Consider the following 21,271-nt stretch of genomic DNA (forward strand, 5'->3'; position numbering starts at 1 on the left):
AATAGCACAGTCACCCTTGCGCTTGCCTTCTCTATTGTTTCTCTGGTTTCTATTGTTTAGCCCCAGCCCCTTACTTTCAGTGACAGGGTGCATTATGGGACTGGTCAGTTTAAATTCACACTTGTAGTTGATTATGTATGGAGTAGTCGGTTCATCGCTGATATAATTGAGTCAATTGTCACAGGTTAGTTTGGTTGAATTGTATATTTATGTGTTCTTATTTAGTGCTGTGAAGAGTTTGTTAAGGTGCAAATGTATGGTTTCTTAACTTCTTGTAATAATGCTTATATTGTTAGGTGTGATAAATATATATCATATCAGTCATCGTATTCAGGTAAATGTAGTTAGGCTAAATTTGCTTAAATACCTTATGTAAGTATGTTTATAATAGATAATCTTAACTAGCATTTTCATGTTGATATTACTTAACTTATTGTGTAACTAAGCATAATGAGTACATTTATTGATAGACTGGAGCTATTTACCTGTAAATTAAAGTTCTGCACCTAGCTGCACATGTATGAATGTATGTCTGTATGTCTGTATGATGAGGTGAGTAATTAGAATATATATTTTAGGGTTATTGTATATACCTAAGGATGTAACCATATTGATGTAATATGTTACACTGTAATTATGTTATATATATTTATGTTCAGGTGTGTCCCTGTAAAGCAAATGTCTGATGTTGTGACATCATAGGGCACAGTGCCATACACCTGGTGAGGACATTTATATTTTGTATGTATTTATAGTGATATGTACTTTAATTGCGTGTTATGTATTAATGCATTTATCATCATTCACCTATTATTGATAAACTATGTTTGTCAATTTATTATATGATAAATCTCCTGTAATATTTACAGTACAGTAAGACAAAACTAATTATGCTAACTATGATTGATCATAACAATGTATATAATCATATTTAAGATTCTAATGTTTGTCAATAAGTTATAATGTAATGATTTATTTGTATGTGTACGTATTGTGCATATTGTAACTCTGTGTATTTATTTTCACAGGGCCGTTTTATTTTGTATTAAAACAACTGGCATCAACAAATCAACCTGCGTTTGGTGATTCATTCACATAAACCACTCCGGTTACATTGGCGTCGTCGGCAGGATTGTTGCATAAACCAAAGGGCATCCGGTTGAATTCATAGAATCCAAGGGGTCCCACAGAAAAAGCTGTTCTCTCCTTGTGATGTTCTTCTAATTCGACATGGTGATATCCACTCTTCATATCCATTGTGGAGTAGAATCTGGATCCTCTAAGGGTGTCAAACATCTCTTCAATCCGTGGCAGAGCGTATGAATCTTTAACTGTCCTTTGATTCAACTGTCTAAAATCAATGCACATCCTCAAAGATCCATTCCTCTTGCGTACTAACACTACATTAGAAGACCAAGGTGATCGTGATCGACGAATGACTCCACTAGCTAATAGTTGATGTAGATGATCTCTTACTTCGTTATGCATGGATGGTGGAATTCTCCTATGACGTTGTTTGAAAGGTCGTTCATCAATGAGGTCGATCCTATGTTTCACTGTACTAGTGTGTCCAAGGTCAAGGTCACCATGAGAGAAAATATCTAAATAGTCTGAGATGACTTTCAATCCCTCTTCATGCTGAGTGGTTGAAATTCTTGAAGATTCTATGTCCATCTTATTAATGAGAGAAGTGCTGTCCTGAGAATTGTCTTCCAAGGTAGGCTGTTCTTCAACAAAGACAGGCTGGATCTCACAAAGAAGTGCATGAGGTTGAATGACTACTGTCCTTGTGGTAATGTGGGAAATGTTGACATCCACGAATCCTTTCTCTCTGTAAGTGATCAAACTGGGTGAGATGTCAAGGTCATCAGGGATAGCTGAACGGACAGTACTTTGCAATATAGCACATGTACTGCGATAGGGAAGCGCCTTGTCAATATAGCCCGCGATAGTGACGTCTGAGTTGGGTGGGATGATAACCTTCTTAACTCCTGCGCACTTGACTAATCCCAGCTGAAAATTCCTTCTTACAAGATCGCGTTCCTGTAGCACCATACACCTAGAAGCTAAATACCAAGGCGTGTGAAGGTTCGCATCTTGAAGAAACTTTTCCCCATGCTTATGTCTGCAAGTTCCCAAGTAAACAGATAATATATTGGTGCCAAGTAGAACTGGTACCTTGTAATTATAGTTACTAGTAGGAACTACAAGTAGAAGACATGACTGAGATTCAGCATCAATACCGTTGACCTCAAGGTCAACCTGAATATAACCTGTATATGGAAGAGGCTGTCCATCAGCACATTCAACATCCAAAACACTTGTAATGGGGGTGATAGGACTACTGGAGAGATATTGATCATAAAATGCCTGACTCATCGTGGAGACTGTAGCTCCTGTGTCTAATAAAGCTCTTGTCTTGATTCCTTGAATACAGACATCGACTTCATTGGCATTTCCTACAAGTGCTGTTGTATCATATCTCTGAGTATCAGTCTGTTGTTTGTTGAGACCTATGGGCCACCCCTTCGCATAGGCCATCTCCCGTTTAAATGCTGACGACTATGGTCCATCCTGACCCTGCATCCTGAAGCTATGTGTCCAAACTGTCCACAGCGAAAGCACTGTACTGGGTCATCCAGGAAGAGACAGAACCTTGGCACTCTTGAGAGACAGATTCTTCTGGCCAGGTATGTCTAAGGATGTTGATGACTGGATTAAGAATTGCAGAAGATGCATCTGTCGGAAGACTCCAACCAACCAGAGAGCTCCACTCATTGGAATTGAGACTACTCAGCCACTAGAGCTGGTGTCCATGGATTTCTTGGACCTTGAACCATGCAAGGGAGGGAAGCACAATGTGTTAGTTGTTACGGACCACTTCACTAGATATGCACAGGCATATGTTACCAACAACATGACAGCCAAAGCCACCGCTAAAGCCTTCTTTGACAACTTCATTGTTCATTATGGGATTCCACAGCGGATACACTCTGATCAAGGTGCTAACTTTGATGGGAATCTCATAAAGGAATTGTGCTTACTTACTGGCATGAAGAAGTCCAGAACCACACCATATCATCCCATGGGCAATGGCATGTGTGAGAGGTTCAATCGCACTTTATGTGACATGTTGGGAACCTTATCACCTGACCAGAAGAGTGATTGGAAATCACATATTGGGCCTCTTGTACATGCCTATAACTGCACAAGGCACGAGTCAACTGGACAGTCACCATTCTTTTTAATGTTTGGTAGAGAGCCACGTCTTCCTTTAGATCTTGCTTTTGGGCTAGAACTTGGTTTGACACAGTCACTTGCAGAGTATACCAGATTACTCAGGGAAAGATTGAAGAAATCTTATGAACTGGCTGTGGCGTCAGCTAAAACATCTCGAGAGAGGCAGAAGAAAGGCTACGACATTAGAATGAGAGGAGCCACACCACAGACTGGAGACCGCGTTCTAGTGAAAATATTGGCATTTGATGGTAAACACAAGCTCTCAGATAAGTGGGAAGAAGATCCTTACATCATTCTGCAACAGCCCAATCAAGATGTGCCCGTCTTTGTAGTGCAGAAAGAGAATGGTGAAGGTCGACAGAGGACTTTACATTGAAATCTTCTCTTGCCCATTGGTGCTCTTCATGACCCTGGAGAGATTGAAATATCACATGAACCAGAGCCTATATCATCCAGACCTGTACCAAGACCAAGACGGTCTAAGCCACAACCAAAGCCAGAGACATTCCCAGATGAAGACATTAGTCAGGAAGACATCATTGTAGAGATCCACACCCCAAATAGAGATGCTGCAGCTGCTGGTATCCCCACAGATACCAATCAGGAAGTTCCTGCATATATGGATACTGCTACTCAGGCAAGTGGTGACGATCATGAGGCTGAGGCAGCAGTGGAGAACATTTCTGGTGACGACGGTCACATCCCAGGAGAGGGAGAAACAGAGGTGTATCCTACTGATGATGAAGTGGATGAAGATGCTGGTGCTACTACTCCAGATCTACACGAAGATAATGTCATTCCTTCAGCTGAAGACGAAACTAAAGATGATGATACAGTTCTGGATCAAGTTCCTTCAGCTGAAGCAGAACATGTTGACGAGATGGATGTCACAGGTGATGCTGTTCCAGATACAGACGGAGCTGATGTTGTTCCACGAAGTTGGATGCATTCAGGGCAGTATGCGCTTAGTCAGGCAGCAGTAGAGCCAGATTGGATGGTTAGGGTTCGTTATCTGGAGCATTTAACGAGCGCTGGAACATTGGAACAGACTAAACCGGACATCACGAAAGCATTTATATCTATTTTAACACGCCAAAACTCAGAATGACGAAGACGTCATTTCCGTGGGGAGGGAAGAATGTAGTAGTATGTAATTATGTATATATCATCAAGTGTATTTTAAGGTCACCTCTTATTTTAATACCTAAGTTTTAGTCTACACTCCAATCTAACCTGCTTCACTAATACAATAGCACAGTCACCCTTGCGCTTGCCTTCTCTATTGTTTCTCTGGTTTCTATTGTTTAGCCCCAGCCCCTTACTTTCAGTGACAGGGTGCATTATGGGACTGGTCAGTTTAAATTCACACTTGTAGTTGATTATGTATGGAGTAGTCGGTTCATCGCTGATATAATTGAGTCAATTGTCACAGGTTAGTTGGTTGAATTGTATATTTATGTGTTCTTATTTAGTGCTTTGAAGAGTTTGTTAAGGTGCAAATGTATGGTTTCTTAACTTCTTGTAATAATGCTTATATTGTTAGGTGTGATAAATATATATCATATCAGTCATCGTATTCAGGTAAATGTAGTTAGGCTAAATTTGCTTAAATACCTTATGTAAGTATGTTTATAATAGATAATCTTAACTAGCATTTTCATGTTGATATTACTTAACTTATTGTGTAACTAAGCATAATGAGTACATTTATTGATAGACTGGAGCTATTTACCTGTAAATTAAAGTTCTGCACCTAGCTGCACATGTATGAATGTATGTCTGTATGTCTGTATGATGAGGTGAGTAATTAGAATATATATTTTAGGGTTATTGTATATACCTAAGGATGTAACCATATTGATGTAATATGTTACACTGTAATTATGTTATATATATTTATGTTCAGGTGTGTCCCTGTAAAGCAAATGTCTGATGTTGTGACATCATAGGGCACAGTGCCATACACCTGGTGAGGACATTTAAATTTTGTATGTATTTATAGTGATATGTACTTTAATTGCGTGTTATGTATTAATGCATTTATCATCATTCACCTATTATTGATAAACTATGTTTGTCAATTTATTATATGATAAATCTCCTGTAATATTTACAGTACAGTAAGACAAAACAAATTATGCTAACTATGATTGATCATAACAATGTATATAATCATAATTAAGATTCTAATGTTTGTCAATAAGTTATAATGTAATGATTTATTTGTATGTGTACGTATTGTGCATATTGTAACTCTGTGTATTTATTTTCACAGGGCCGTTTTATTTTGTATTAAAACAACTGGCATCAACAAATCAACCTGCGTTTGGTGATTCATTCACATAAACCACTCCGGTTACATTTATTCGTGCTTTAAGCTCTTTTCTACCGGAGATTATGGGGTGTTACATCACACCAGAAAGCCAGGTCCAAATTCAAGTCATAATTTCATGGTCCGTCTTGTATGTTGGAAACCAATATCGCAATATGGCTGAATATTGCTAAACTAGTATTAACCCGATTACTCACATAATTATTCCATTTTCTACAGTCATCTACGAACACTATCTTTAAGGAGGTATATCTATATCATCCAAATGTCCATACATATATGTCCACATATATATGTATAAAGCAAGTCGTCCTGCACACTTCCTTAATAGTAGTTTTTGTTTGATTGTTTGTTTTTAAACGCCGCACTCAACAATATACCAGCTATATGACGGCGGTTTGTAAATAATCCAGTCTGGGCCAGACAATCCAGTTATTGACATCAAGAGCACCGATCTACGCAATTGGGATACGATGACATGCATCAACCAAGTCAGCAAGCCTGACCACCCGATTACGTTAGTCGCCTTAGTACAAGCATGGGTTGTTGAAGGCCTATTCTAACCCGGATCTTCATGGGTATTTTTTCAATAATAAGGTACAATGAAATTTTGTATATGTCCATAATAAGTGTGTGTAAGTAAATGGATAATATATCCATACACGCCAATTAAATGGCTGCATATGGTTCTTTGATTAACTCTTTTACAAGTCTATATTTCAAGACATGAATGAATGAATGAATGAATGATCTTTATTTCCTCCATTAATTTCGGAGAGTGATATACATTTGGAATCATGTTAACACAGCATATTTACACGAACATTATATTATGCAGAGAAATTGGCAATACTGAATATGTACATGTCCTGGTCCTGGTATGAGATATACTGTCTATAGATAGAGCAGTGATCGCAGGTTCCAGGAGCTTATGTCTCGTGATACAGAAGATATGAATTCAGCCCATCTGTCAAGGCTCATATCCTCTACAATAGGGGTTATACCACCTAGCAATGTCACAAGTTTGACTTCGTCATCTGCACAGTCCTCAATACGCATGTATTGTTCGAGGTTTAAAGAGTCAAATAGATGTTCATAGAGGGTGTTCCTTGCATCAGCTAAAGCTGTACAACATAGCAGTTGGTGCTTTATTATGTCATCGCACTCCTCATCACACATTAAACACTGTCCAGGTGTTATTGGTAGTGTTCCTAGTTTCACAAGTGCATACATTGGTCTAGTTGGTATATTGTACAGAATACACATATTCCACAGTCTATGAGGTACAAGCTTACTGTGAATTTTAATAAATCTGTTTAATTCAGGGTGATCTCGCAGACTCGTGTGCCAATGAGCAGTTTCATGTTCTGTTATTTTAGTCTGTACGGTTTTGTTCCACACATCCTTGGATGGAAACTGGTTAGTTTTCATAAAGTGAACTATTATGGTCCATAATTCATATTTCTTTGCCACATTGAGTAGATCATGTGTTACAGACTTACTTTTGTCACTGCCTGTTATATATTGAGCACACTTGAAATAGAACACCTTTTTCGGGGCATATCTGTGGCTGCTTCTACACATCCTCCCAAGGAACATCAGCTTCATTTTGTCAATCACGGATGTCATTGTCCACAATCCCAGCGTCTGAATAGTTGCGACGGTCGAAGATCTTACATGAAAATTTTGTACATTACGTGCAAAGTAGCGCTGGAGTTTTTCAATTTCATTGTGTTCTGTCTTGGACATATTTGACCACAGTTCACACGCGTAGAAGGCACCTGGAATTATTACTCTACGCCATATGTTCATACAGCAGACTGGGTTCAGACCACCTGCTCTTGGACCAATATCTCTCAGGGAATTCAAATTCTTCCTCGCCTTAGCGCAAGCTCTCCTGGTCCTTTCGGATTCTAAATGAGTACTGATAATAGAACCTGCATATATTGTGTTCGATTTCATTTCCAGTATATGGTTACTTAGTCTAAAAGAACCTGGTTGGTTGATTTTGTTTCAAACCTTAAAACACCAGAACACAGCTTTTTCTTGCATTATATGTCAATCTCCATTGGCAAGCATATTGATGTACAGTCTGTAAGGACATGCATATGCCACTACTTGTTGAGCTTATGAGAGTTGTGTCATCCGCGAGTAGGACAACTGGGAAGTGATCACGTCCAAGCATAACACCTTGTTTCAAATGGTCAAGGCGGATTATAAGCTCGTTAATATACACAAGGAACATCCAGGCGGATAAGACACGTCCTTGTCCTACACCTTGTCCGATTGGGAACGTTCGACTTGTCTCACCGGCATATTTGACACATGCAGTAGATTCGTGATACGACTGACGTATGATATGCCAGGCTTTCCCTTGCACACCAAGGATGAATAATTTTAGGAGTAGTCCATTGTGCCAGATGCGATCAAACGCTTTCTCATTATCAAGAAACACAGTGTATACGTTGGAAGACCTTTCCGTATAGAAATATATGACTTCTTTGAGTATGTAGGTAGCTATGTTTGCACCGTGTTCTCGCCTGAAGCCACATTGTAATCTATGTGGGAAGTCGGGCTCCATATATTTGATATGTCTCTCAATTCTCTCTAATAGGATCTTTTCGAACAGTTTTCCCACCACTGACGTCAGAGTGATACCTCTGTAATTTGCAGGATCCGATCTGTCCTTATTGTTTCCTTTATGTATTGGAATAATTGTTCCAGATCTCAACAGTGCAGGGCTGCAGGGCTGTAGCTGTAGCCTATAACGGCAAGCATGGGTTGCTGTAAATCTATTCTTAACCGGATCTTCAAAGGTCAAGTGGGATTCAACTGATATGTTAAGATGAAATAAAACTGAATTATATGTTTACATATCAAAGTTTGCCAAATTGTTACAAAATGTTTGGCCACAGCAAGGCTACGTATTCACATCTTATTGTGGTAGGCACAGTATAACTGATGAGTCTGGACTGAGGGAGGGCCGTACTCCTCCTTGTGGGTCACCTGCTTGGCAATATGGGACAGGAAAACTGCAGGTGGTGAGGGCAGTTAAGTTGATGGTACAGGCAGATAACAGAGATCATTTTACAAATGTGAAACCTCATTCAACAAAGGAAGATGCGAAAGCTGAAACTTGGTGAGATTTACAGAACAAAGGCAGTTATTTCTAGTTTCCTACTGACTCTCGAGGATACATTTAATAAAAATTCTTCTTTCATTTGTCATCTGAAATACAATCCCTTCGTGCACTTGTGCTTCCTGTTCAAGTTACCAAACACATCCTGTTTACGTACACCTGCATGATATATATTACGCCGAGGAGAATTTACAATTATACGTTGATACGTCTAACTGCTGGCCTGGTACGCAATGTCATATTTCTTATCGCCAGGGATCACAGGTGTGATACCAGTCTCCCTCAAGGAGACGTCTGATTAAACTCTTTGCTTCGTCAATGCTTCGTCTAGCCCAAACCGGTAACTGGTACCACTAGCAACGATACAATGGCGTACAAACACTTACAATGAGTCAAGCATCCGTCACTCGATTTCCATTTTGATTGATTGTTTGATTGATAGATTGATAGATTGATAGATTGATACAGAGTGAGTGAGTGAGTGAGTGAGTGCCTGTTTCACTGGTATGTCCGGATCTGGGTACGGGTCACCGGCTTAGCGTCACCGATCTAGATATATCTATGCAGGAATAGGTCATCCATGCGGATAGCGTAATCTCGATTAATGTATTCAGAAACCTTTCGTGAACAACATTTATTGAAAATGCTACCGAAGAATCAAACAACTTTAAGATTTGGCTTCTGTGGTGGAATCATTCTAATATTTCACATAACCGTTAACGTACTTTTTGAATGTTGTCACGCCATTCATTCAGACAGATCTCGAAGATATGTTAATATCTATGCGAGGACAGCGGATTAGATATCGCGAGGCCGGTTCACAATCCGTAAAAGCCTGTGATATGCCATGAATAGCTCATTGCATCTCCTGTACAAAGACTTTCTTTTCTACATGTTGTCACAGAGCCACAAACTTAGGTCAATGGATCAGATAAAAGCAGGACTGCTGGAATCGGTTGAGGTGAACTTCCCATGACATAAACTCTTACTTGACAACCGCTTTAAGAAAGTGCCGCCATTCATGTACACAGCCCTGTGGATGAATGAACGACCTAGCGAAGCCAGTAGCGCCACCTAGTGAGATATAATGGAAGAAGACCAACCGAGAGTTGAATCTTGACATACTCTGGTGCTATCTGCAGAACCTTGGTTAGCAATGGCACAGTGATTTATGAGAGTTTAAGTGAGTCGGATTTTACGCCGCCTTAGCAATATTACAGCAATATCACGGCGGGAGATTCCTACATTGTGCCTATAATGTGCAGAGAATCGAACCTGGACTTTCGGCACGAGGAGCGAACGCTTTTACCACCAGGCAACGCCCGCGGCCTTGATCATATGATCAACCTAATGTGTTTTCATTTTTCAATGTTAAAGTTTGCAATCACACATAATATTTATCACCACTGTAAAATGCAAGGATATCAGCATATCATCACCATCACCATCACCATCACCATCACCATCATCATCATCATCATCATCATCATCGCCGTCACCATCATTATCATCACCACCACCATCAGCATCACCATCGCCACCGGTATCGTTATCACAGGTATATACGGTACTCCACACAGAGATTAACGAAGGGCATCTATTTGATCAGGGGTTAGTTAAATATCTATAACAGCTGTGTGTCAGTACATCCAGTTTCTGTCAGTGCAGAAAAATACCAAGGCGGTCAGCTGTGAACACAAAGTATATGTGAAAACAAAGTTATTAAAATTAATAGCAAAACTGATTTAGAATAGTAACATGCGTTAATGTGTATCTGATATAAATATATATATATATGTAATAGGATGAAATAAATAGAACAATGACTAGTACGTCCATAAGTGTATAGGCAACATTTAAAAGTAGATGAAAGAACACAATCGTCCGGAATACAATGTATAATTCTGGTGCACTTCCATGTGACTATATAGCATACAATAAGCTTTCGGGTCCCGTTTGGGTCGGTTTGGGTGGCAGCTTAGATATACAAATAGATATTTCAAAACTATACAGTTTTAGAGACTAAGCATTAGTCTGAATAGATATCACCAGTTTGGAATTTGAAACTAATCTGTTTACAGTAACAGAACACTGTTTAAGTGTCATGTACAAATGAGAAAGTGGAATCCCGTCAATTAGGCGGACGAACCTTAAAACTATTAATAAACATTAAAATAAGCAATATCTGGAAAATGTATATGCATATACTATCTGGCAATAAACACCAAGATCACCTTCTAAAAAAATAAGTTTTAAAAGCCGGTTGATATTCTTTTGCATATTTGACGAGTATATAACTTTCGTGAGTTTAAATCCTTTTCCTATACTCAGACGTTCCTGAGCCTTGCGCTTTCCTAATTATTTTGACTAAAATTATTACCGTTATCATTGTATTTGTTAATGGGAAATACGCGCCGATCAAGTACGTGCCATAAATTAAAGCGACATTGTACGATTCCGAACTCATCACGAGACTGTGTTTATGAATCACTTTCAAATAGTGGTGACATATAGTGGAAACAATACGCGAAATCGCGCATGCACAGAACGGAAAATTTGGACAAGGCATTAAGCAATCCGCATGCGCAGAACGATTGAACTCAGTACTTCCGCTAAGCGCTTCGAGTACAGCGTCAAACTCGGGCCTGTAATCTAACACGCGAGAACTGACCAATGAAATCTGAGAAGTAGGAATACCGGTAGATGCTGTTGCTTGATTGACAATGCCAATCAAGAAAGGGAGGAGCTTGATGATATCGTTCTCTCCCAGTAAATTCCGATGTCAAATAACGACGTTATTTGGACGGAAAAACGATGGTTTGAAAGCGTCCAAATAACGTCGTTTTTCCGTCCAATGACCATATACGGAAAAAAACGACGTTTTCGTGTTTGCAGTGTCGGTCCCTCTCCTATAAAACAGGAGAGCAACCATTCGAATGGGTCAGTGTCACTTGTGAAAAAGAAACTCATCATCATCATCATCATCATCATTATCATCGCATCGAAATGGCAGAGACAAAGAAGAGCTGTACGAATACGTGTGAGGGAGACGTGGTGACTGATAGTGCAGATGCAGTGGCTCTTCCTTTTTCAACAAAATGAGCTGGATCTGCCTCAAAACGCATTTTCATAAGTAATGATGAACCTGAAACATGTCAGAAATCTTGGAACTTGGGTAGTCCTTTTCAGCTCAGACCTTTTTAGCTCCTGGATCACCCTTCCTCTCTTGAACTCCGCCCAGCGTATAACAGTGGAAAAGAAAGGCGCATTATCCCCTGAAGTTGACACCATGACGCATGGATGTTTGTTGGGGTTCATTTGGAGATACTTGATGACAGCGTGAAAGCCAATTTTGTCCATTTTCTTCAACAGAGAATAATTAGCCATGTTGAAGCCTGCAGAAACATGCTGCCTAGTTGTGTATTGTACTTAATACATGCAAACTGTTGAAGGTGTACAAAATATCTTTCGTAGCTTGGCTTAGAACATTATTATTATTGAATTAGCTTTTGCAATCGAAGCTTGCCCCGTATAAGGAATTCAACTTCATTCTAAACTTGTACAGTTATTTCTCCCTTTAGTTGGTGATAAAGATGAAGATGCTTGTTGTCCGAAAGGATTATGAACATGTTTTTTGTCACTTTGATTTAGAATTGTTTGAGGGTAAACGAAAGTAATACTTTTGAAAAATGGTGGAAGACGGACATAATTTTAATTGTTTAGGGATTAAGTCCTCTTTGAAACTGAAAATATCAACTGATCTGTCTGTCAAAAAATGTTTTGATATGCTTATACAAATGGTAAAAAGAATTGGTGTTGATGATGTGGGCATCTAGGATTAAGCATATACTACAAGTCTATGGTTTCAGAACTGTTTTTTGCAAGAACAGATGGTTTATTTTATCAGATGGTTATCATTTAGATCTCACATCGACTAAAAGGTTCCTGCCAGAAACATTGGTATTCTACATTATTAAACATGTGGATACCTGTTGTTTATAACTATTCCAGTGTTGAACTCAAATTCTGCATAGTCAACAATTTGAAACATAGATGTGTCCTGTCGCAGTTTAGATCTGGTTCTCATAAAATATGTATCTAAAAGGGATGATCCTATTGAGTCGGTGAGGCCTTTCACCATTACAAAGACTGAATTCATAATTTCTGTGAATGCAGAAACATCATCCAAAGGAACCAGATTCAGCAATATCTGTCTTGCACCTGAAATGTACATTGATTGGTTAGTTGGTTTGTTGTTTAACGCCGCGGCGGTCTGTAAATAATCCAGCAAGATTTTGACATTGTACTCAACATATCTCCAACTGACACATTCATTATGGCTGAAACCCCAGCTTACTTTGAAGCCTATAGGCATGTCCTTTCAAAACTGCAACAGATCGAAGACTCCCTTCCATTCCATCAGTATCTTGTTGACTGTGAAAAAAACATCCAAGAACCGGAATATATAGATCATAGTGTGCGATACAATATGACTGCTCTTGGAGGATACATGTACAGGGCATATCTTTCTTCAGTACCATTACTAGACACAAGAAAGTGGCCACCACTGAAGGTTTATGATCTCAGTGAGGTTTATGATCTCAATGAGGTTCAGCTACAGGCAGTGAAGATAGCTCTTACGAAGGAACTTGCCATTATTCAAGGCCCACCAGGCACAGGCAAGACATATGTGGGCCTGAAGATCATGGAAGTTCTCTTGGAGAACAAAGCTCAGTGGTCATATCCAGGGTCCAGCAATGGGATCCTTGTTGTCTGTTACACAAACCATGCACTGGATCAATTCCTTGAAGGAATTCACAAGTTCCATCCATATGGTATCATTCGAGTTGGAGGGCGAAGCAGTAGCAAAATTCTTGAACCTTACAACCTGAAAGAACTACGCAGTTGCAGAAGGAGAAAGAAAAAGATGAGATGGATTGTTCATGACAATTTTTGGGAATGTAAAAACCAAATGGCTGCTATCAAAAACACAATTGAAGAGGTAGGCTGTAGCATCGAGGCAAGCATGTTTCGTGTTCTTCGTGAAGATGTATTGAAGTTCAGAATGGGTAGACATTCAGCCATTTTAACATGGCTTGAGTTCAGAGACCTGCCAGCTAGTACTCGAGCTGAAGAAACATTGCAACGACTCATAGATTATTGGACAAAAGCAATTCTGGATTATGTCAGATGTCAAGGAGCCATCAAAGAGGATTTTTTCGATAATGGTCAGATTCTGTCAATGCCATTTGTTGGGAGAGCTCATATGTACAAATTATGGCTTGAACAGTTTAGATTTAATGTCAATCGGGAAAAAGAAAAAAATAGAGACACAGTGTCAAGATGGAACTATGACCAATAGAGGTGGCCATTTCATTCTTCAAAAGTTGACTTCTCAGCTCAAACAGGCAATGATTTCCATACTTCCAGATGCCCTTTTACAGCAGTTTGTTCCAAGGCCTGTATACAAGCTTATCAAGGACACATACTCTGAACACCACGAGGAATACTCAATCAAAGTATATGGCTTGGAGCTACACCACTTGTAGCTGTCGATGAAGATGAACTCTATGATGCCTTTGAAGAACTGGATGAAATCAATTCAGGACTCTCAAAGGCAAAAACAGCAGCTATCATTACCGGACAGAGATTTGTTGATGATGAGGTTGATATTGTTTCAAAGCGATCATGTCGGCCAACAGCTCAGATGTCAAAGGCCACAAATAACTTGGCTCTGAGTTTTCAATCGCTACATTACACCAAATTACATGAAGGAAACCAGAGTGCCAATGAACAAGTTCAATCTGCACACAAACGAAAGCAGAAGAAACGACTAGAGAAAATTTTAATGGATGCACAACCCATTCACTGTATACCCACATTTCATATACTGACGCTGTATACCCACCCTCCATATACTGACACTGTATACCCACACTCCATATACTGACACTGTATACCCACCCTCTATATACTGATGCTGTATACCCACACTCCATATACTGACACTGTATACCCATCCTCCATATACTGACACTGTATACCCACCCTCCATATACTGACGCTGTATACCTTCACTCCATATACTGACATTGTATACCCACCCTCCATATACTGACACTGTATACCCGCCCTCCATATACTGACACTGTATACCCGCCCTCCATATACTGACACTGTATACCCGCCCTCCATATACTGACGCTGTATACCCGCACTCCATATACTGACACTGTATACCCACCCTCCATATACAGACGCTGTATACCTACACTCCATATACTGACACTGTATACCCACCCTCCATATACTGACACTGTATACCCACCCTCCATATACTGACGCTGTATACCTTCACTCCATATACTAACGCAGTATACCCGCCCTCCATATACTGACACTGTATACCCACCCTCCATATACTGACGCTGTATACCCACCCTCCATATACTGACGCTGTATACCCACCTTCCATATACTGACGCTGTATACCCGCCCTCCATATACTCACGCTGTACACCCACACTCCATATACTGACGCTGTATACCCACACTCCATATACACTACTGCCTAGAAGTTCATTCCCCTTACACGCATGGGCAACGCGTTACGCAACCAGTGTGCATCGGGTTGGTCACTGGTGTGGAACCCGTCCGCCACGCGTGTGATACCCGTGTGCAACGCGTGACACACTCATTAGAGGGGGAACAAACTTTTGACCAAAGGAGGACCCGTGTTAAGCTGAACCTGGAGGTGGTAACAAGGAGAGAAAATTTTGTTATCCTGACGAAAAATGATAATACACATGTATTTGCTAATGTCTCCTTTCTTTATGTGATTTTGTGAGATTAACATGAATGCTGTTGTGATTAAATAGATCTGTCTTGTTTTATACGACCATTGCTTCTAAATCCGATGGTGTTAAGAGAATACATGGTCCTGGAACATGTTATTGCCATTGAAATGCTTTTATTGTGATTTGACATTAACCGTCTGTAGTACGACTTTCAGTGATAATATGTATGAGGTTTGGCGGCGCATTGTTTTTATTGGACCCTAATTACTTTATGATGACTTGGACTCTCTATGTCAGCTCCATAGCCGTGAGGCTGGAAAAGAGCAGCATGTAATTAATGAGGGTGGGTTATATCATTGAGGATACACTTGAGGGAAAGAATACTAATTACCGTACTACAGGAAGAGACCTGTAGACGTAAGCGCGGGGTTGTGTTTTAGCTGGCCGTTTGATAATGGCCGCCAGGAGAAGTGAGCTTTGACTGCGTCATCTAAAATAAATAATAAGATACAGCAGTGTTATTTTCACGGGTCTGTTGAATAAACTCCCAGCGTTACTGTCAATGTATCTTCTACTTGATCCTTGATACATCATTTTGGCATTCACAATATATAGTATTTCAACGTACAAAGGAGCACTGATCTAAAGCAATTCCGCGGGAGTAGTTGTTGCCTGTGCATTACTGTATTTTCCCAGTGAGTACCCGGATGATATAGCAGAAATCTAAACTTGTTCGCGACCTGTGCTCGCTATTCGTAAGCGCATTTTTATTGATAGTAGAAGGACGTATGGTCACATTGATCAACAAAAATGAAATACAGTTTTGGAAATGTAGGTATATTTGTGGGGAGCATCGGTAATGGTGATGAAGTTTTGATGAGTCACTTGCTTGGTAATTGTGCGATCATCGTGTACACTATTTTGACTTGCAACACAAAGTAAATATTTCATCTGAACATTGCTTATTTTACCGTGTGTATATGTTTACACTCAAAATGTAAACAGATTTCACTAAGGAAATTTATTAAACGCCTACATATTCAGTTATTTTACAAATTAACTGAAAAAAAGTCCATCTTTATTAATATCATAACGAATTCCAAATATTTGTTTATGTTTAATATCATCACCAAGTACAGTTCTGTATTGTTTGGCTTCTTTTCTTAGCATAATTAATATATTGTGATGTGTTTAAGCTCTTTTGATCGTCTTTATCATTTTTAGTCAGTCGGTTAAATAAATTGACAGATTATTCAGTCAATTTGTAAAATGACTGAAATATTTAGATATTTAATAAATTGCCTGAGTGAATCATATTTTACACATTGACTGTAACATATACACGCTTACAAAAGAAAATACTTGTGAAGACAACGTCTATCGCGCATCGAAAAACTTCACAACCAAACGGAAAGGAACAAGAATGATTCTGTTCAAAGCTGCAGCGAATGAATGAAAACAAAATGCAAATATCATAATTACAACCTACCAAAGTTATAATGTATCCGGGAATATCAACATAAAGGAACAATATCCATTGCGTTTGCAGCTGTACAAAAATACTTATTCGATGTCAAATGTCTCTGTGAGAATCAAATACTTAAATAATAATTATTTGGAAACAATATTTGGAATATATATGAAATATATTAAAATATTTAAATATATCGTTTTTAAACGTTATTTAAATGTATCGGATATTATAACCCGTGTTCGTTTCTTAACTGATCATTTAGTTTGTTTCAATTGTTTCACATAAGTGCCAAGTCAGCTGAGAAAGCCCACGTGACAACTATTTTTATAATGTCCACGGTTCTTAAAAACATCCATTGAGTTAGATAACAATGAACAACCAGTCAGTGTATTATCGGTTACCCTTTGAACAAAGTATGTTGTTTTAACATCTGTACTTCACGCCATGATATGAGTGTATTCCCTAGGTTTAGTAAACCTACCTTCACATGTAAACACTTACTTTTGACAAATCCACTGGGCAAGATAACAGCAATTAATCAATCAACGTATTTCCTGTTGATCCTTTGATGTCTGGGAATGATCCGTTGATTTACAAAAAAAGTAAAGCAACTGATCATACATCTCTTGCTGGGCTGCCACGTGCGTATCACTTAACTCACATTCCACCTCACTTCAAACCTGGATTTAGATTGAATAATTACCCCAGGTACAAGAAAGACCAAATTGGAACCTACAACTAAGTATACATGTTATAAATTCATTAACTGAGCAGCAAGTGAATTACGACAAATACACAAGTGTAGGGTTATACCAGAAAATGTGGATGACAACAAGGGAGTATTAATTGTATCATCCACGCAATCCGAAATCTGCAAATGCTTTCACTCATGGATACTTTTTTATTATTAAACTGTAACCATCAGGGGTATTTCCAAATAACGACATCCGATGAGCTTTCGCCGTTATTTGTCTGTTTGTTTAGGCTGAAGAAATCAATTATCATGCGCCCTTTGTCGAAATCTTCATAGATCACGGGTAACCATTCAGTTTTCAAAAATCCGTAAGTTTATTTAGCTGTCCTTGCAGACTGGTAGCCCAGCCTCTTGTCACGCTCGGTTGCGTTAGCGAGCAAATTGACTCACGGCAGCTAGTAAGCCCAAGCGGAAATCCAAAGGTCGTATTACCTGAAAGTCAACCTTCATTTGAGAAATATCTACTGCTCTCAAAATCAATATTTCTCCCAATACTAAAAGTCAGAACTTCTAACTAAGGATTACGAGTTGAAACTGGTCGATGGCTGTGATCCATCCTATCGCTGTGGGAGATGAATTGCATTATTTATTCCGATGTGAAGCTTTTCACCAACGGCGATATGAACTCTTAAATAAGCAATATCTTAAGTTTCCAAACATTTAAGAAAATTATGACCACTAACAGTGCAAGAGATCTAAAAGGCCTATATCTAAATTCCTTAACAATGTGTACAATACAATTGGTAAATTGTATTAGTATCCACGTATCCTATTTTTAATATTTTTGTTAAATTGTACATAATAAACATTGTAGATAACTGTATGTCATGTTTTTCTAAGAATAAATGAGTTTGAGTCCGACACCCGAGAAGAAGCCAGAGATTAGTGCCCCTTTTTGAATAGTTTACAATCATGTGTTTTAGGGTTAGCTGCGTTGGCTTAAACGTATTTTCATTTCAAAAGAAATCTGGATCGGTAAACAAGCAAAACTTGCTTATGTAAATACCTCTCCTGGTAACAACTTAACAACAGCTGGATATATATAAGAGAGTGCTGAACATAAACATACAAAATGCACAATTGAAATACACGAAGCCAATACACTGAAGCAAGTGGTGTCTGTGAAATAAGGTAATGCAGTTTTCCTTTACTACATGCATAAAATTAAGCTACTCAAACCTTTTGCTTTTGACAATGATGTCGTGAACTGATTTAAGAAGAGTCATGTTTGTAGAACTGCTTAACTACTGTCATGTAATATCATTTTTCGACCATACCTATGTGTGTAGAAATACACAGTGTTTCTGATATTTCGTATTTTTTGACAGGTATAAAAAAAAGTGAATTGCATCTTCAAGGTGATATCCACAAGTGCAGTCTGGTATGTCTGATACATGTCGTCTAAACTTATCAGCGTTTAAGTCACTGCAGCTGAGCCTAAGGCGACAGTGAACAATTTGGCATGATCTATGCACACCCGTTGCACACCCGTGTCACATGCGCGTTAAACGCGTTCTCAACGCGTGTTAGGGGAATGAACTTCTAGGCAGTAGTGTACTGACACTGTATACTCACCCTCCATATACTGACACTGTATACCCAGACTCCATATACTGACACCGTATACCCACATTCCATATACTGACACTGTATACCCCCTCATATACTGACGCTGTATACCCGCACTCCATATACTGACACTGTATACCCGCGCTCCATATACTTACGTTGTATACCTGCACTCCATATACTTACGTTGTATACCCGCCCTCCATATACTGACGCTGTATACTCGAACTCCAAATACTGACGCATACTTCCTCAACCGATACTAGCCCACCTCGGGGCGGTCGGGTAGCCTAGTGGTTAAAGCGTTCGCTCGTCACGCCGAAGACCCGGGTTCGATTCCCGACATGGGTACAATGTGTGAAGCCCATTTCTGGTGTCCCCCGCCGTGATATTGCTGGAATATTGCTTAAAGCGGCGTAAAACCATACCTCCCTCTCTCTCTCTCTCTCTCTCTCTCTCTCTCTCTCTCTCTCTCTCTCTCTCTCTCTCTCTCTCTCTCTCTCTCTCTCTCTCTCTCACACACACACACACACACACACACACACACACACACCATTCAGTGCGCTATATCATAAGACTGGGCGCACACTGTATGTAAACAGACCTAACGCAGCTTGGTTTGTCACGGTTAGCTGTTCATTCAACACTGCAAAACGGAGACGGGGGATCACAATGTGTACGTGTTATTTATAGATGATAGATACGTACACCCGACGTTCACATTCTTCTCCTGCTCTTTCCATATAAGGAACGTGACAGGACTATTCCTAGAAATGATGTAGCCAAACCTTATGTACCTTAACAATCCTTATGTATCTTCATGATTTGACGTATTTATAAATGGTCCCCTTCAATAATCCACCCGTTGAGGTTTAAGATTCATTCTGACACCTGACAGACAAGAATTATAGTTGAACATTCATCAACTTAATTCAGGCTTTGACTTTCAAGCCCAAGCCCTGTTAATCGTTCAATAATAGGATTTACTGTATAAACGGTTAACGGCATACTTACAACATTGGGAAATTCCAGGTAATCAAGAAGAAGAGTCGTGAGAGTCTGTTTCCTTGTTCATCTGCTGCATGTAATATACTGACACCGTGTACCAATGAGCCTGAATGAGCTACTGATATGACGCCAAGTCAATTTATACTGCTACTGGTAAAATACGTCATTCATCGAAATAGCTTTCCGAGAAATTACGTGACCTGAAAGACCTTGAATAAAGAAGTGTTGCAGTTGTATTTATAACGACGATCGGCTGTGTCCGTCTTACAATAAGTCAAGGTGACATATGACAAACCTACTTCCCCGCTCTCGGAATGGACTTGTCGGCTCCTTGCTGTCGGATGGAGAAGAATGTGTCCGTATCATGTGTCATCCGTGACCAACTCGTGTTATTTTGGGAAAAGCCGAATAGCGACTCGTGCCCCTCTCATGGACATTTTTGCGACCGGGTTCCGTCTTAGCGCTAACGGGCATACATAAAAGAATTGTCAACTCGTTGCGTAATGGTTCACATATATTTCCCCATATATTATTTATATTTCAGATGCAATTTAAAGCACACCAGGACATGCGGAATTATACAGTATGATTGAAAACATTTAACTGTGTCTTGGGTATATTTTTAGATGCAAGACATATGTAAAATCAAAAATTATTTCTGAGGGATTCTTTGACGAAGAACTTGAAATCATACGCGCATTCTGATTGGTTTGTCGTATTTTCGAACATAACATTCATCGATAGGGGGACGAGTCTTCTTGCAGGTTACGGAAAGGGGCGAGTGGTGACGAATGTGTCATGTGTAACGACGATCGGCTGTGTCCGTCTTAGTTCGGCCATCTCCGGTTGAATGGAAAGCCTTCACGTGACTGGCAGCCAATTATAGAGATCACGTGGTGCATTCAAGGCTGTAAGTTGTGATTGACACTAGATAAACTAGAAAACTTCAAGGCCTTAG

At 39.4% G+C, this 21,271-nt stretch overlaps 1 protein-coding gene across 1 annotated transcript in view; it reads right to left on the reverse strand.

The window, feature by feature from the left end:
* Positions 1-20,641, reverse strand: part of LOC124137550 (NFX1-type zinc finger-containing protein 1-like) — a 40,527-nt gene extending 19,886 nt beyond the window's left edge. The window contains exon 1 of the mRNA XM_046503895.2: positions 20,320-20,641. Coding sequence (XP_046359851.2) covers positions 20,320-20,324 — 5 coding nt within the window. The 5' untranslated portion in view covers positions 20,325-20,641. The remainder of the gene's footprint in view (positions 1-20,319) is intronic.
* Between the last annotated feature and the right edge of the window lie 630 nt (positions 20,642-21,271).

The sequence above is a fragment of the Haliotis rufescens genome, unplaced genomic scaffold, assembly GCF_023055435.1.
Source record: "Haliotis rufescens isolate VD_foot unplaced genomic scaffold, xgHalRufe1.0.p SCAF_19, whole genome shotgun sequence".
In the NCBI taxonomy this organism is placed as follows: Eukaryota; Metazoa; Mollusca; class Gastropoda; order Lepetellida; family Haliotidae; genus Haliotis; species Haliotis rufescens.